The 16981-nt window shown below is 45.3% G+C and overlaps 1 protein-coding gene across 1 annotated transcript in view; it reads right to left on the bottom strand.

Annotated features, from left to right (window-relative positions):
• Nucleotides 1-13174, bottom strand: part of WDFY1 (WD repeat and FYVE domain containing 1) — a 68742-nt gene extending 55568 nt beyond the window's left edge. The window contains exon 1 of the mRNA XM_002749836.6: nt 12987-13174. Within this exon, the coding sequence (XP_002749882.1) occupies nt 12987-13123 (137 nt within the window). The 5' untranslated portion in view covers nt 13124-13174. The remainder of the gene's footprint in view (nt 1-12986) is intronic.
• Nucleotides 13175-16981: the final 3807 nt, after the last annotated feature.

The following is a 16981-nucleotide window of genomic DNA, read 5'->3' on the forward strand; positions in this document are numbered from 1 at the left end:
AGGTGTAGATTTAGCCAAATCTAGCTACAGCATGTGATATAGTATGAAAGTGCCCGTGGTGAAAATATTTAAAAAGCAGTGTGCTCAATTCTTTACTCCTCCCTATATCCATGGTCCTTACAATCAGCCATTTTGCAGCTCTTTCCATCAAGAGATGGAATATATTCTCTGATCCTTATTTTTTTCTTTTGAGACAGAGTCTGGCTCTGTCACCCAGGTTGGAGTGCAGTGGCTTGATCTCAGCTCACAGCAATCTCTGCCTCCTGGGTTCAAGCAATTCTCTTACCTTACCCTCCTGAGGAGCTGGGATTAGAGGCATGCACCACCACATGAGGCTAATTTTGTGTATTTTTAGTAGAGACGTCGTTTCACCATGTTGACCAGACTGGTCTTGAACTCCTGACTTCATGTGGTCCATCCTCCTTGGCCTCCCAGGCTTACAGGCATGAACTACCGCACCTGGCCTATTTCTCTGAGCCTTGAATATGGGTTGGCTGGTGAGGCTATGTCCAAAAGAATGTGGCTGAATGGGGCGCTAGTACTAGGTCCAGAGGCCTGGTTTGTTCTCACTCCCTGTCTTGGAAGACTGCCACATCACATGAACCACAGGGGCCAGCCTACCAGAAAACAAATGACAAGGGAGAGAGCCCAACTGTCCCAGCTGAAGCCCCTCAGCCTGCCTGTAGCGAGCTTGCTCCCAGGCATGAGAAAAGTCTAGCTGAGCTCAGCAGAGCTGGCCCACAGCTGGCCACAAGCATGAGTGGGCACGGCTGAGGCCAGCAGCACTGCCTAGGTGACGTGTGGGCTCGTGAGCAATGACAAATACCCGCTGTTCTGTGATAGTTAGCAATAAAAAAATTTTAAAGTAAAAAAAGAAAAGAGCATTTTTTGAAAAAGTAAGAAAAAAATAAGATAGACAAATACCTGCTGTTTTAAGCCACTGAGCTTTGAGATGGTTTGCTATGTAGCACGAGCTAATACAAGGCTTTCTGCTCCAAATAAATAGTACACCTTTAAGAATACTTAGGAATCTGAGGTTAAAATTTAAAATAAAAAGCATTTGGGATTTACTGAATGCCAAGGATTTCAAAGTAGATAGCACAAATAACTCCATTTCAACTCTTAATTGAAATATAGGATTCCCATTTTGCACAAGTGCTAATTTGAATCCTTAAAAATGGAAGCAGTCACTGGAAGTACAAAGTAAAGTTATTACTCTTAAATATCATGTAATAATGTTTGTTATCCTGTCTACCAAGGATAAAAATTCGGTATGCTTTACCTTTCTATGGAGATCTATGAAAACTGGAGTTCCAACCACAGTTTGATTAAGAATAAAGTGTTTATTCCAGGGAGATTAGTCTTTGATCTGCTGAAAGACATGCCTGATGGTCAGAATAGGTAGAAGGATCAAAGAGCTAATTAAAAGCAAGGTTAAAATACACTTAAGGGAATCACTAAGTCTCAAAAGCCTCATCTATTTAAGCCACGATACAGTAGGAACAAAGATAGATTCAGGTATCACTTTTCCTGTGAAAAGCACTGACTCACAAACAAGGAGGCATCCTGCAGGAGTCATTAACATTTTTTTTTCTTTTGTTTTTTTGAGACAGAGTCTCAATCTGTTGCCCAGGCTGGAGGCAGTGGCATGATCTCAGCTCACTGCAGCCTCTGCCTCACAGATTCAAGCAATTCTCCTGCCTCGGCTTCCCCAATAGCTGGGACTACAGGCATGCGCTACCACACCCAGCTAATTTTTGTATTTTTAGTAGAGACAGGCTTTTGCCATGTTGGCCAGGCTGGTCCTGAACTCTTGGCCTCAAGTGATCTGACCACCTCGGCCTCCCAAAGTGCTGCGATTACAGGCATGAGCCACTGCACCTGGTCTAATATTTTTTTCTGTTTTTTTTTCTTCTTGTACCAGAAAATGCACTGGAAACATTTTTAAACCTGTAATTCCATAAGGATATATATTTGGGTTCAATACATATTTTCTAGGATTATTATCAGTATGATTACCTTGAAAATTATGCGAAAATTATGCCCACACTTTGATAAGCAAACTCAACTAGCACATAATTATTTCTATAAAATCACAAGGCCAAGTTCTACCTGGCCTGAAACATCAACGTCTCTAAAATTGAGTATCTTTTTAAAACTTTCTCAAAGAAACACCATAATCACTTCAAAAACAGCTGAACTAAGGCAATTTAACCATCTTTAAATTTTAAACTGATATAAAGAGAGCATTCAATTAATCATTTAAAAAGAGTAACTTATTGGGAGGCTGAGGCGGGCAGATCACCTGAGGTTGGGAGTTCGAGACCAGCCTGAACAACATGGTGAAACCCCCATCTCCACTAAAAATACAAAATTAGCTGGGTGCGGGAGGCTGAGGCAGGAGAATCACTTGAACCTGAGAGGCAGAGGTTGCAGTGAGCCAAGATTGCACCATTGCACTCCAACCTAGGCAACAAGAATGAAACTCCATCTCGGAAAAAAAAGTATATTATATGTTGCAAATTAAGCCCAACATCCTGATTTCTTTTAAATTCTGGGCAAACAGTAATTCTGAGAAAAATCTGATTTTTCTGGTCATTCTTAGGGATTGCAATTAACTAGGCATAGTCAGTAAGATACTAGGAGTGTTGCAAGAAGCTCAGAATGGACAGAGAATGATGCTAGGAAGAATTATTCCATGGAGGAGGTAAAACTTGAAATGGATAGGAAGTGGAACTTGAAGTGGACCTAGGAGGCAAAGGAGGATGCGAATACAGGAGAAAGGGCAAGAGAGGTTCCTGGTGAGGGAGGAAAAGGCACGCAGGTGGGAAATGTACCGGATGTGAGTGGGGCAGAACACACATTCACTTAACTGGACACAAAAGAACCATAATAAATGAGAGATAAACGGTGGAAATAAAGCTTAGCAGGGACTAGCTACAGGGTTCCCAAAGTCCTTTTTTTTTTTTTTTTTTTTTTGAGACAGAGTCTTGCTTTATTGCCCAGGCTGGAGGGCAGTAGCACGATCTAGGTGCACTGCAACTCCTGCCTCTTAGTTTCAAGCAATTTTTAGCCCCAGCCTCCCAAGAAGCTGGGGTTACAGGACACCATGCCGGCTTATTTTTGTATTTTTTAGTAGAGATGGGGTTTCACGATGTTGGCCAGACTCATTTAGAACTCCTGGCTTCAAGCAATCTGCCTGCCTCAGCCTCCCAAAGTTCTGTGATTACAGGCATGATCCACTCCACCTGGCCCCCAAAGTCCTTTTACAGCCATGATTAAGTAAGGAGCTAATGAAAGGTCATGAGCAGGAAAAAGACACAACAAAAGCCTGGCTGCAGATGCAAGATTGGTGGGAAGGATCCAAGTACAGTATACTGGAACTCAGGGGAGCCAGTTAATAGGCTTTGAAAGATGAGGTTTAAAAGATGATGAGGACAAACACTAGGGTACTTATGTGCAGGTGGGCAGAAAAGAGTGCCCACAGCAGGCCTGATGCTGCTGTCCTTAGAAAGGCTTGCTTGCAAGGTTGGCCCTTGGCAGGTGTCTGGGACCCGGTTTATCCGGAGGGGGCCTGACTACTCCCTAACTCCTACGAATGGCTCACTGTGCTTCATGCCATATAAGACATGTGGTTTATGTTGACCACCTACCTTCCTTCCGGGAGTCTGGAATTTTGGTACATGTTAGGCCAAGAGCGCCTATACGACCAGCCTCTAACACTGAATAAAGTCTCTAATGAACTTCCCTGATAAACAATATTTGACACATGCTGTCTTAATTCAATCTGAATCAAGCATGTCTTGACCCTTGGAGGCCTTGTGTGTGGTTTCCTCTGGATTTCCCCCCATGTGCTGATTTTGTTTTGCGTCTTTTGGCTATGATAAATCACAGCCATGCATATGACTATAATGTGTCAGTCTTTCTAGTGAATCAATGAACCCGATCTTGAGGTTCACAAATACAGCAGGGAAAGATGTCTATGGGAAACTAATCACTGACATGACGTGCAAGTAACCAAATATGGAAATAAAGAAAAGCCATGACCCAAAGACAGTTCTAAGAATTGGAGATTGTAAATAACTCCTCTAATGGTACTGTCCTATTCAAGCAGGAAAATTGTTTTCATCTTTACACACGCATGTACATACACATACACATACATACAAAGGAGAAACATATTTAGCCTTTCATAAGATTAAAGTCATAAAATGCAAAATAAATGGGAATGAAAATAATAGTAGCAAACACTTGTATAGTGCTTTCTCCGTGCCAGTTTAGTCTTTGATAAGATTAAAGTAATTAAATGGAAAATAAATGGGAATGAAAACAATAACAGCTAACACTTGTATAACGATTTCTCTGTCAGGCACTCTTCCACGTGGTTTAATTCACCTAATCCTCACAAAACTCTGTAAAGCAGAAAACTGTGATATAGTGAGGTTGAATAACTTGTCTAAGATCACAGGGCTGGGATTCAAACAGAGGCATTCTGGCTCCCAAGCCTCTGTTCTTAACTATGTTATAAAAAGAAAATGATGGTAACAATGAAGGCTCACTCTAACAACTCAGGAGTAAATGTGTGGCCACCCAGGCTTCCTGCCTTCTCAGGTCTTCAGTTTATTCTAGAACACAAATTAAAGTCTACTTTTAGGCACTGCATGACAATGAAAATACAGCAGTTAACATCCTGGTTTTCCATATTAACTAATGAATTCCAGCTGTGCCAAGCTTCCTCCCAGGCATAACACTTAAAAATCAAGTTGTTTATTTAAGATTGTTTCTATGTGAACAATTAATAAATATACAAATTTTCCCCCAAACCATCTTAATAAACTTAGAAATATCTAAGTGGAAACAAATATATTAAATATTTTGTATAATTTTAAAAAAAGGAAAATGCTAAAAAAAAACATCTAAGAGTTGGCTTTCTGTATTCTTTACTCTTTCCCACCCTAAGTGTATTTTAAATCACATGAGATTCATCTTTGACTTGGGACAAACAAAACTGAGTTTCCTGCAGAAACCAATCTTGGCCACCCCTGAAGCAACAGTATAAGCATGTTCATCCACAAATTCTATTTCTCAAAAATGAAGACAGTAGGCCTATAGCCTTAACTTATTTGTAATACTTTATAAAGCTTTTACCTTTTAAAAATTATATCATTCAACCAGGCACGGTGGCTCATGCCTATAGTCCTAGCACTTTGGGAGGCTGAAGCAGGTGGATCACAAGGTCAGGAGTTCGAGACCAGCCTGGCCAAAATGGTGAAACCCCCATCTCTATTAAAACTACAAAAAGTTAGAAGGGCGTGGTGGAGGGTGCCTGTAATCCCAGCTACTTGGGAGGCTGAGGCAGGAGAATCCCTTGAACTCAGGAGGCGGAGGTTGCAGTGAGCCAAAATCCTGCCACTGCACTCCAGCCTGGGTGACAGAGCAAGATTCTGTCTTGAAAAAAAAAAATCCTATCATTCAGTCAACTGACTGTCTACATTTTTGGCTCAGTCCACAGCAAAAAAGTCCAAAAAGCAAACATAGTGTTCCCTACTGTCTCACCATTTTAGTTCTGTTCTGAAAGCAGAGTCTTATTTTCTGTTTCCCCTACCAGAAAAGTCACCACTGCAGTTCAAATTCTTAAACTTACTACTGAAGTTATCTTGTTATTGTGTTTTTTAATACAATTTCTGGATAGAAAGAAGGTCCTAGTCTTTAGCCAATGCTGGGCATAGTGGCTCATGCCTATAATCCCAACACTTTGGGAGGTTGAGGTGGGCACATTGCTTGAGTCCAGGAGTTTGAGACAAACCTGGACGACATGGTAAAACTCTGTCTCTACTAAAAATACAAAAATTAGGCCAGGTGTGGTGACTCACGCCTGTAATCCCAGCACTTTGGGAGGCCGAGGCGGGCGGATCACAAGGTCAGGAGATTGAGACCATCCTGGCCAACATGGTGAAGCCCACTCAATACTAAAGATACAAACATTAGCTGAGTATGGTAGTGTGTGCCTATAATTCCAGCTACTCAGGAGACTGAGGCAGGACAATCACTTGAATCCAGGAGGCGGAGGTTGCAGTGAGCCCAGATCATGCCACTGCACTACAGCTTGGCAATAGAGCGAGACTTCGTATCAAAAAAAAAAAAAAAAAATTAGCTGGGCATGGTGGCACATGCCTGTAATTTCAGCTACCCGCGAGGCTGTGGTAGGAGAATCACTTGAATCCGGGAGGCAGAGGTTGCCGTGAGCCAAGATCACGCCATTGCACTCCAGCCTGGTAATAGAGCGAGACTTTGTCTCAAAAAATAAAATTACAAAAACTAGCTGGACATGGTGGCAAATGCCTATAGTCCCAGCTACTGGGGAGGCTGAGATGGAAGGATCAGCTGTGACCAAAAGATTAAGGCTACAGTGAGCCAGGCATCATGCCATTTCACTCCAGCCTTGGTAACAGAGTGAGACCCTGTCTCAAAACAAACAAAAACCAATAACAACAAAAAGAATGTTAGCTGGGTATGGTGGCATAGACATGTAATCCCTGCTACTCAGGACTCTGAGGCAGGAGGATCACTTGAGCCCAGTTCAAATCCAGCCTGGGCAGAAGAGTAAGACCCCATCTCCTAATAATAATAATAATAATAATTCTTTACAAAAATTCTCAGTTCCAAAGTTAAGAAATTTAAAATTAAAAATAGTAATTTAGTTTTAGCAAAAGAATGTAATTTAAAGAGCTTAAGGTAATTATTACTTCAGCAAAATACAAATAACTTCATACAAGTAGGAGTAGTACCATTTTCTACTAACCATTCATGACACGTTAATCCATAAAGGTTTCTAAGCAAAACTCTGAGCTGACCACCCAAACTAGTAATTACCTGTGACTCCCAGGTGTCATGGAATCAAACTTTGATATTCCACATTGGCTTAATACTCTTTAAAGGGCTGCCTGTATCTAGCTTTGCCATATGCAGTTTGATTACAGTGAACCAGGTGGGTACATGAGAATGACCCCAGCCAAATATATCCCAGAAGCTGACAAGAAAGAGGATAAAATGTAAGCAGTATTCTTTTATTTTTATTTTTTTTTTTTTGAGACAGGGTTTTGCTCTGTCACCCAGGTTGGAGTGCAGTGACGCAATCTCAGCTCACCTCAACCTCCCCCTACCGGGCTCAAGTTATCCTCCTGTCTCAGTCTCCCGAGTAGCTGGGATTATAGGTGTGCGCTACCATGCCCGGCTAATTTTTGTGTTCAGTGTTCTTTCTTGGTGATTGTACATAGGCAGGCACAGTGACAAATAACACTTCTTTCTCGTAGAGCTGTGGTTCTAAGTGTGGTCCCTGAACTAGCAGCATCAGCATCACCTGGGAAGTTGGCAGAAATGCCAACTCTCAGGCCTCACCTGACTTTCCAAATCAGAAACTCTGGGTGTGGGGTCCAGCAACCTAGGTTTCAACAGGACCTCCAGGTGATTCTGATGCACACTCAAGTTAAAGAACAAGTGTTCTAGAGAGGCCAGATAAGTACATGAACCTGGGTTTCTCAACATCAGCACTATTGACATTCGGGGCCCAATAATCCTTCGGTGTGGGGCATATCAGGATACTGAGATGCATCTCTAGCCTCTACCTGGATGCCAATATTACCCTTTTGTATTAGTCCGTTTTCACATGGCTGATAAAGACATACTAGAAACTGGGTAATTATAAACAAAAAGAGGTTTAATGGACTCACAGTTCCATGTGACTAGGGAGGCCTCACAATCATGGCAGAAGGCACAAGGCACGTATTACATGGCAGCAGACAACAGCAAAATGGGAACCAAGTGAAAGGGGTTTCCCCTTATAAAACCATCAGATTCCTGAGACTTACCACCACAAGAACAGTATGGTGGAAACTGCCCCCATGATTCAATTATCTCCCACTGGGTCCCTCCCACAACACATGGGAATTATGGGAGATACAATTCAAAATCAGATTTGGATGGGGACACAGCCAAACCATATCACCTCCCCCACTTCATGACAACCAAAAATGTCTCCAGATATTGCTAAATGTCCCGAGGGGCAAAACCACGCCTGGTCCAGAACCACTGGCCTAGACTTTACAAAAGTGGACATTAACTTCAGGAAGACCTTCATTCCTTTCATGTTTCCTCTTAAAATGCTCTGTTAGTTCTCACTGCTTTTAGCATTTCTAAAATGAATTCACTTCAGCTGGGCCCTACTTTAAATGTAAAAAGCTACTGGCTCATGCCTATAACCCCAGCACTTTGGGAGGCCAAGTTGGGTAGATCACAACGTAGAAGTTCAAGACCAGCCTGGCCAAGACAATGAAACCCTGTCTCTACTAAAAAAACAAAAATTAGCCAGGTGTGGTGGCCGGTGCCTATAATCCCAGCTGAGGCAGGAGAATCGCTTGAACCTGGGAGGCAGAGGTTGCAGTGAGCCAAGATCACGCCAATGCGCTCCAGGGTGGGCGACAGAGCAGAACTCCATCTCCAAAAAAAAAAAGCCAGTTTTCTATATATTAAAGCAAAAGCTGTATAGAGAAGGTACAAGCCAACTTAAAAAAAAAAAACAACTCTGAAACTAGTAGGTTAATAGAATCATGGCAAAAGGTAAAATCCTAGCATTTTACACTTGTTGCCGGTATACTCAACTATTGATTGATACTGCCTGGATTCAGTTTCTCCATACATATAGAAAAACCAGGTGCATGGCAGAAAGAACTAGGGCCTCGGAGTTAGATCTGGGTTCAAATCTCAGTCCTATCACTTCATAACTATATGATTCTGGGCAGTTACTTCAACATCTGTACCTCAGTTTTCTGACCGGCCAAACGGCCATTACAATAGGATGCATACACCATACATTCAATAAGATCTGGCACAGCACTTGCAATTGAATGCACTGCTAATTCTATAGTAAAACAGATGAATATTCACACTGCATGCAGTAAATAAAGATTACAAATAGTCTCATTCGTTCATGCCAAATTTTAGCACCAAATGAGTGTTCAGGTCCAATTTACACACACACATACACACTTCTTCCTGTGGCTTCTCAGCACTAGATGCTGACTACTAAGGGGCCATCTCTTCACTAGACTGTTCAGCCCTTGGAAAAGAGCAACTTAGCTGTTAGCTGTCTTTCTCCCCTATAGGTCTAGCATGGAACCCACACATGTGCTGGGATTACAGGCATGAGACACTTTGCCTGGTCAAGGTACTGTGGCTTTTGACCCTTGTTGTATCCTCAGGGCCTGGCACTCAATAAAAAAGCTATTTCTTCTTTTCTTTCTTTCTTTTTTTTTTTTTTTTTTGAGATGGAGTTTTGCTCTTGTCGCCAGGTCTGGAGTGCAATGGTGTGATCTCAGCTCACTGCAACCTCCGCCTCCTGGGTTCAAGTAGCTGGGATTATAGGCATGCACCCATGCCCAGCTAATTTTGTGTTTTTAGTTGAGACAGGGTTTCTCCATGTTGGTCAGGCTGGTCTGGTACTCCCAACCTCAGGTGATCCACCCATCTCAGCCTCCCAAAGTGCTGGGATTACAGGCATGAGCCACTGTGCCCAGCCAAAAAAGCTATTTGTAAATGAATGAGTAAATGGGTGAAGAGCATGACATATATTTATGACCACGTGAAAACAAACCACCATAGCCAACACCAACAAAAAACCCACATCCATGTGCTTTCATTAAATCTCGTGAAGTGCAGCCCTTACTAAAAAGGTTGTTCTCCCTTCAAGGAAGTTACAAGGGCCTGAACATATAAGAAACCTCAAACGTCAACCCCCTGCTGGTCCAGTCATCTACCTGCGAGCTGCAAAAACAGTGATGAGCGAGTAAAAATGTGAGCAGATGCAAACTCCCCCAGAACATTTCAGTCCCAGAGCAGCTTAGTAATCACTTTCCAAAAACATTTATCAGCACTGCTCCTGACCAGCAATCTCAAATATTCAGCAATTAACCCGACATGCATGAGTCATGAATAAAATATTTGACTGCATAAAGGCTGCTAACTGTTTTTTTCTTGAAATGGAGTTTCACTGCTGTTGCCCAGGTTGGACTGTAGTGGCGCTACCTCTGCTCACCGCAGCCTCCATGTTTGTCAGGCTGGTCTCAAACTCCCAACCTCAGATGATACGCCTGCCTTGGCCTCCCAAAGTGCTGGGATTACAGGTGTGAGCCACCACGCCTAGTCAAGTCTGCTACCTTTTAAAAAGTGTTGTCTGCATCTACGTTCACATCATGCAAGAGTCATTATTCTGTCCTTGCCTTTTTCAGGTCCCCATCTTCTCCCCATGTCTCAAGCACCAGACCTCTCTCACTCCTTCCTGCTTTACACGCCCACACCCAGGTCCTACCAATCACTCCCCTCCTTGTTTGAAGTCAGCTACCCGTGAACCAGCAGTGAGAGGCCACTGCCTGCTCACAAACAGCTCATTATTTAATTGAGGAAAAAGGCACAAGCTTACTCAAAAACAATATCCAAAGGATCAAGAGGCGCTGGGGGCTTCAGGCTTTCTCTTCCCATTCAAGACAGGTGTCAATGTCACTTAACAGTATAATTACAAAAGGCTAGAGACTATGCCTTTAGCTTTAAGAGAACAGCAGTACCTTCCGTCCTCCAGAAAGCCTCTGGACTTGTGGACTCTATTTAAGATGGCTCATTGCATCAAAGAAGCACAGCTTCATTCAATAAACATCAGTCATTTCCTTCAAATTCCCACCGGAAAGCTACCGACATTGTAAACCTTTAGGACTTTAAAGACGCTGAAGTTTTAAGTCAAATCGTAAATATTGCTCCAAGCCAATCACTCAGCCCCAGAAGACCAGAGAGCTGGTGGGAGTCCTGGGTTGCAGTTCTGGCTTCACCACTATCTGGTGATTTAGTAACAAGCTACGCCTCCACAGGCCTTGGCTTCCTCTAAGGAGAAATAAGAAAACAGGACCAAATCAGTGTGTCCCAAAATGTGGTGAGTATCCAATGCAAGATGTCACAGTACAAGAGAGGACTCTGTGTGCACACCAATGAACACGTTTTAATTATTAGTTTATTCTGTCTGATGAGTAATGTTAGTTTTCCTAATAATATAAATAAAATTTCCTTTTAAAATAAATGCAGGGCCGGGCGCAGTGGCTCACGCCTGTAATCCCAGCACTTTGGGAGGCCGAGGCGGGTGGATCACAAGGTCAAGAGATCGAGATCATCCTGGTCAACATGGTGAAACCCAGTCTCTACTAAAAACACAAAAAAATTAGCTGGGCATGGTGGCGCGTGCCTGTAATCCCAGCTACTCAGGAGGCTGAGGTAGGAGAATTGCCTGAATCCAGGAGGTGGAGGTTGCGGTGACCCGAGATCGTGCCATTGCACTCCAGCCTGGATAACAAGAGCGAAACTCCGTCTCAAAAATAAATAAATAAATAAATGTACCTAAATATTTTTTAAAATGAGTCACTTTCACGAAAACCTATTTAGTTAAGTAAGAATTCAGGTGCTTCTAGCAGCCGGGGCAAAAATAATTGGTCTATAGGCCTGGCGTGGTGTGAAACCCCAGAGTACAGGAGAAGAGAGCGAAAGCCGCAGGAGGTTCCTTGCCAAGAGGCAAACCCGGGCACCAGGGCCTTCGGTGACCAGCCGCGGGTCCTCCAGGCTTCCAGAGGAGACGATTTGGAACTGACCTGGGAGGGCCCGGAAACACCTTCTGGGCACCAGGCCAAACCCCGCAAGAGACAGAGACTGAGACGAAGTTCCCAGGCTAGTGCGACACCACGGGTCGGGATTCCCCGGTTGGAGGGGCGCAATGGGCTAGGAGGGGCGCGTTGGTGCGCACTGGAACTGGAGTCCCAGGCTGCAGCGGCGCTGTGAGACGTAGTTCCTGGGCTAGAGAGACGCAGTGGGACAGGGGATCTGGGCTGGAGTGGCGCTGTGCAACAGGAGTCCCGGGCTGGAGAGGCGCGGTGGGACAGAGGTCCTGGGCTGGAGGGGCACGATGGGACAGGGGTCCTGAGCTGGAAAGGCGCGATGGGACAGGGGTCCCGGGTTGGAGGGACGCGATGGGACAGCGTTCCCAGGCTGGAGGGGCGCTGTGGGACGGGGTCCGAGGCTGGAGGGGCGCGGTGGAACAGAGCTCCCGGGTTGGAGGAGCGCGGTGGGACAGAGGTACCGGTCTAGGGGACGCGGTGGGACAGGGGTCCCAGGCTTGAGGGGCGCGGTGGGGCAGAAGTCGCAGGCTGGAGGGGCGCGGTGGGACAGGGGTCTTGCGCTGGAGAGGCGCAGTGGGCTGGGAGGGGCGCGGTAGGGCGCACTGGAACAGGGGTCCTGGGCTGGAGAGGCGCGGTGGGACAGGGGTCCTGGGCTGGAGAGGCGCGGCGGGTCAGGGGTCCCGAGCTGGACAGGCGCGGTGCGACAGGGGTCTTGGGCTGGAGAGGCGCAGTGGTACAGGGGTACTGAGCCGGACAGGCGTGGTGGGACAGGGATCCTGGCCTGGAGAGGTGCGGTGGGCTGAGAGGGGCGCGGTAGGGCGCACTGGAACAGGGGTCCTGGGCTGGAGAGGCGCGGTGGGGCAGGGGTCCCGGGCTGGAGCGGCGCAGTGAGACAAGGGTCCCGGGATCGAGGAGCGCGGTGGGCTGGGAGGAGAGCGGTAGGGCTCACTGGAACAGGGGTCCTGGGCTGCAAAGACGCGTTGGAACAGGAGTCCCAGGCTTGAGTGGCGCAGTGAGAGTTCCCGGGCTGGAGGCGCGCAGTGGGACAGGGGAGCCGGCTGGAGGGGCGCGGCGGCACCGGGGCCCCAGGCTGGAAAGGTGCAACTGGAGGACCGGCGGGAGGGAACCTAGAACCCAGCAGATCAAAGGGGCGCGGCGTGAGTGCGGGGCCGCGCTGCCAGGGGTGGGCCCTCACGCAGGAAGGGCCGGGCCCCCGGACCCCACCGCTCCCACACCCCGTCGACGCGGAGTTCGGGCCGCCCCGGCTGAGCCTAGGCCTACCTGTCCTCGCTGGCAGTGATCACGCCGTCCTCCTTGGGAATGAGCAGCGCGGCCGTGACGGCGTCCTGGTGCCCCTCGATCTTGCTCAGTAGCACCGGGCGGCTGCTCTGCGGCCTGGCGTGGATCTCGGCCGCCATGTTCGCGCAGCGACGGCGGCTGCCTCCTCGGCTGGCGGCCCATCAGCTGACAGCCCGGCGGGCGGGGACGCGCGGGTTTCCACTCAGCTGCTGGGCCGCTCGGGGGCCGCGCCGCCGTAAGCCCTCGAGTGCTGCCGCCGCACTGCCCGTATTGCCTGGGAATGCCGCGCATACTAAAAGTCTCTGGCTGGGAGAGGACCCCAGAGGGCGCCTGCGGAGAAATAGTGAAAGTAAGGAAGGTTAAAAAGTAAAATAATTCACCCAGAAATGGATTAAGCAACTGGAGGGGACAAGGAATTGTCCCCCAAACCAGAGATTTCAGAAATAACAATACTACCTTTTATCTATTCGAAGAAGCCATTGTTTGAAAGACACACCCTACTTTCAGAAATATTAAAATGTGAAAAAAATACAGTACATCTTAGAATCTTTGAACTACAATAGATGGCACTCACTGAGTGGTGAAGATATACCAGGCATTAACTCATTGTCTTTGCATCTCATTTAATACTGATAATCTTAAGAGATGAAGAAATAGATGCTTTTGTATTCCCATTTTAGAAATGAGAAAACAATCAGAGAAGTTTGATCACTACCTTAAGACTGTATAGCTATGAGAAGGAGAGAAGCAGCTCTTCATCTCCAGGAGCTGCCTGGTAATATCAGCTGAGCTTTGGTGTTGCTAGGAGGTGTTTCCTTCCTGTGGAAAATAAGCATCAGAACATCAGACAAGGCCACTGCATAATCATGTCTAAACACCACCAAAATACGAGTATTGTACACACCACAAAAATTACCAAACATCCCCCTATCCTGGCTAATATGAATGACTCTTCTTTGTTAATTATAGTCTTAACCTCTATCTAGTCTTTCTCCATTTGATAAGATTTATTAATATATAAAACCTTAGAATTATACCCATTTCCTGACAACATCCAGTCCAGAAGAGAGCCTCTCTTCCTTAAGCCCTCCCAGGTCACCTAACACAAACACAAATCCTATAATAAAACCATCCTAACATTCCTTTACCCAGACATCTCCCCATTCCCAACGGTGTGTCTTCTCTCTCCAGAAGCAATCAAGCCGACTTGTTCCTGGTGGGTTTTCGCTAGATGTCATTGACAACTAGTAAGTTCAAGAGCCAACACTGGAACTGAGGAAGTCAATGACTGCAAAGACTCCCCCTCCAAACCTCTGCCCCCACTGTATTATTCTGACACCTGAATTGCAGAATTGCATTAGAACCGTGCTATCCACATGACTATAGAGCACTTGAAATGTGGCTTGTCCAAATTGAGATGTATTATGAGTGTAAAATACTACTGGATTTTAGAGACTGAGTACAAAACAAAAAGGATGTAATAGAGTTCATCAATAATTTTTACAGTGATTGCATGTTGAAATGATACTATTTTGATATATCAAGTTAGATACTATTAAAATTAATAGGACCTGTTCTTATTTTTTTAAGGTGCCTAATAAAATTTTAAATTGCAGATGTGAATCACATGTTTACTTCCATGTACAGTGATGTACTAGAACTTTCTTTTTCCTTTTTTTGAAATGGACTTACTCTGTCACTCAAGCTGGAATGCAGTTGTGCAATCTCAGCCCACTGCAACCTCTGCCTGCCAGGTTAAAGGATTCTCCTATCTCAGCCTCCTGAGTAGCTGGGATTACAAGCACCTGCCACCATACCAGGCTAATTTCATATTTTTACTAGAGACTGGGTTTCACCATGTTGGCCAGGCTGGTCTCAAACTCCGGACCTCAAATCCGCCTAATCAAAGTTACATTTTGAGCCAACAAGGAGAGGAGAAAGTAAGCCATGTGGAAATGTGGGCCAAGTACTGTTCTGGAAAAGAAAACAGTATGTGTTAAGTCCTTAAGGTGAGCACATGGCAGGGGTTTTGTAGAGAGAGCCAGGTAGCCCATGAGGCTGGAGCAGAGTGAGTGAGGGAGTGCACAGAGAAAGACAATATAGACAGGTCACCAGACAGACCATGGTGAGCCGAGACACCATTGATAAGGGCTTTGGTTTTTACTTTAAATGAGACAGAAAGCCATTGGAGAGTTTTGAACAGAAAGCTGGTTTAACCTGCCTTCAGTTTTTTTTTTTTTTCATTTTATCTTCGTTTATTTTTTGAGACGAAGTCTCTGTCACCTAGCTGGAGTGTAGTGGCATGATCCTTGCTCACTGAAACTTCCATCTCCTGGGTTCAAGTGATTCTAGTGCTTCAGCCTCCCAAGTAGCTGGGACTACAGGCGGATGCCACCACACTTAGCTAATTTTTGTGCTTTTAGTAGAGACAGGGTTTCACCATGTTGGCCAAGCTGGTTTCGAACTCCCAACTTCAGGTGATCCATTCACTTCAGCTCCCAAATTGCTAGGATTACAGGCATGAGCCACCATATCCGGCCTACTCTGTCTTCAATTTTAAAAGGCAAGAGTAGAAGCAAGGTGTCAGTCAAGAAGTTAACCGAGAAATTAACAATATTGGAGGAATGATGTGGCATTCTAAGGGTGCTGGTGTTGAGGACATCATGTTCTAGACATAACCAGAAGGTGGTGTCAGTGAGATCTGTGGAATATGGAATATGAAAGAGTTAAGAATGACACCAAGATTTGTGTCATTCTTAACTCTTTCATATTCCATATTCAATATCCATGGCTAAGCAGCTTTCCAGTGGAGCTGCCATTTATTGATCTGTGGAAGATGTAAGGGGAGCAGGTTTGGAAGAGAAGAAGGAGAATTCAGTTTTGGATATAGGAAGCTTGAGACAAGTATCAGGTCTCCACATGAAGGGGCTGAGTAGGCAGCTGAATACAGGTTTTTGTTTGTTTTTGTTTTGTTTTGTTTTTCTGAGACAGATTCTTGCCCTGTTGCCCAGGATGGAGAGCAGTGGTTCAATCTTGGCTCACTGCAGCAATTCTCCTGTCTCAGCCTCCCTAGTATCCGGGATTACAGGCGTGTGCCACCATGCCTGGTTAATTTTTGTATTTTTAGTACAGACGGGGTCTTGCCATGTTGGCCAGGCTGGGCTCGAACTCCTAATCTCAGGTAATCTGCTTGCCTCAACCTCCCAAAGTGCTGGGATTAAAAGGTATGCGCCACTGCGCCCAGCCTGAATACAGGAGTTTGCTGTACTCTACCGAATAGTAGAGAGGTCTGGACTGCAGCCATTACTTTGGGAGTTAAATGCACAGGGATGGAATTGCTGGGCCACCCTCTGCAGGGTCAGCAGATGCTCACTGGTTGGTAGCAGAGTAGAGGAGCCAAGTTTATGCTTGATCTTAAGGCAGCAGGATAGACGAAATTGAGAGAAAAGCCCTCTACAAATAATTGTTCAAAACTTTCATCAGGGCTTTGCCTGTTAAAGTAAATTAAAATGGAAACCACTGCTGAAGAATCCCTGAAAAGCCAATCAGGCCTCCTAAGTGATCTTAACCTTGCTTGAATTGTAAACACGAGTGAAACTTAACTTGAGCTATTCCTTGTACATGCCTACATTAAAGAAAACAAAACTTAAGCTCAACAAATCAGAAGCAGTCAACAGACCCATATAGCTAGGGATATTCCCACAGGATACACCAAATGAGGTCACTTTATAACTGTAATCAATTATTTTCTTTGTATTATTTTGGCATTCATTCTTCCAAGCTTGTTCCTTATGCTTCTCCAACAGAGCCCTGGAAACACTTCTGGTTTAGAGCTGCCAATTCATGAATTGCTGTTTGCACAAATAAGCCCTTTAAAATGTTCTTGTGCCTTGGTTTATCTTTTTTGGGGGGGCAGAGTCTTGCTCCATCACCCAGGCTGGAGTATACTGCTGGGATCTCAGCTTACTGCAACCTCC

The sequence above is a fragment of the Callithrix jacchus genome, chromosome 6 (assembly GCF_049354715.1).
Source record: "Callithrix jacchus isolate 240 chromosome 6, calJac240_pri, whole genome shotgun sequence".
Classification (NCBI taxonomy): Eukaryota; Metazoa; Chordata; class Mammalia; order Primates; family Cebidae; genus Callithrix; species Callithrix jacchus.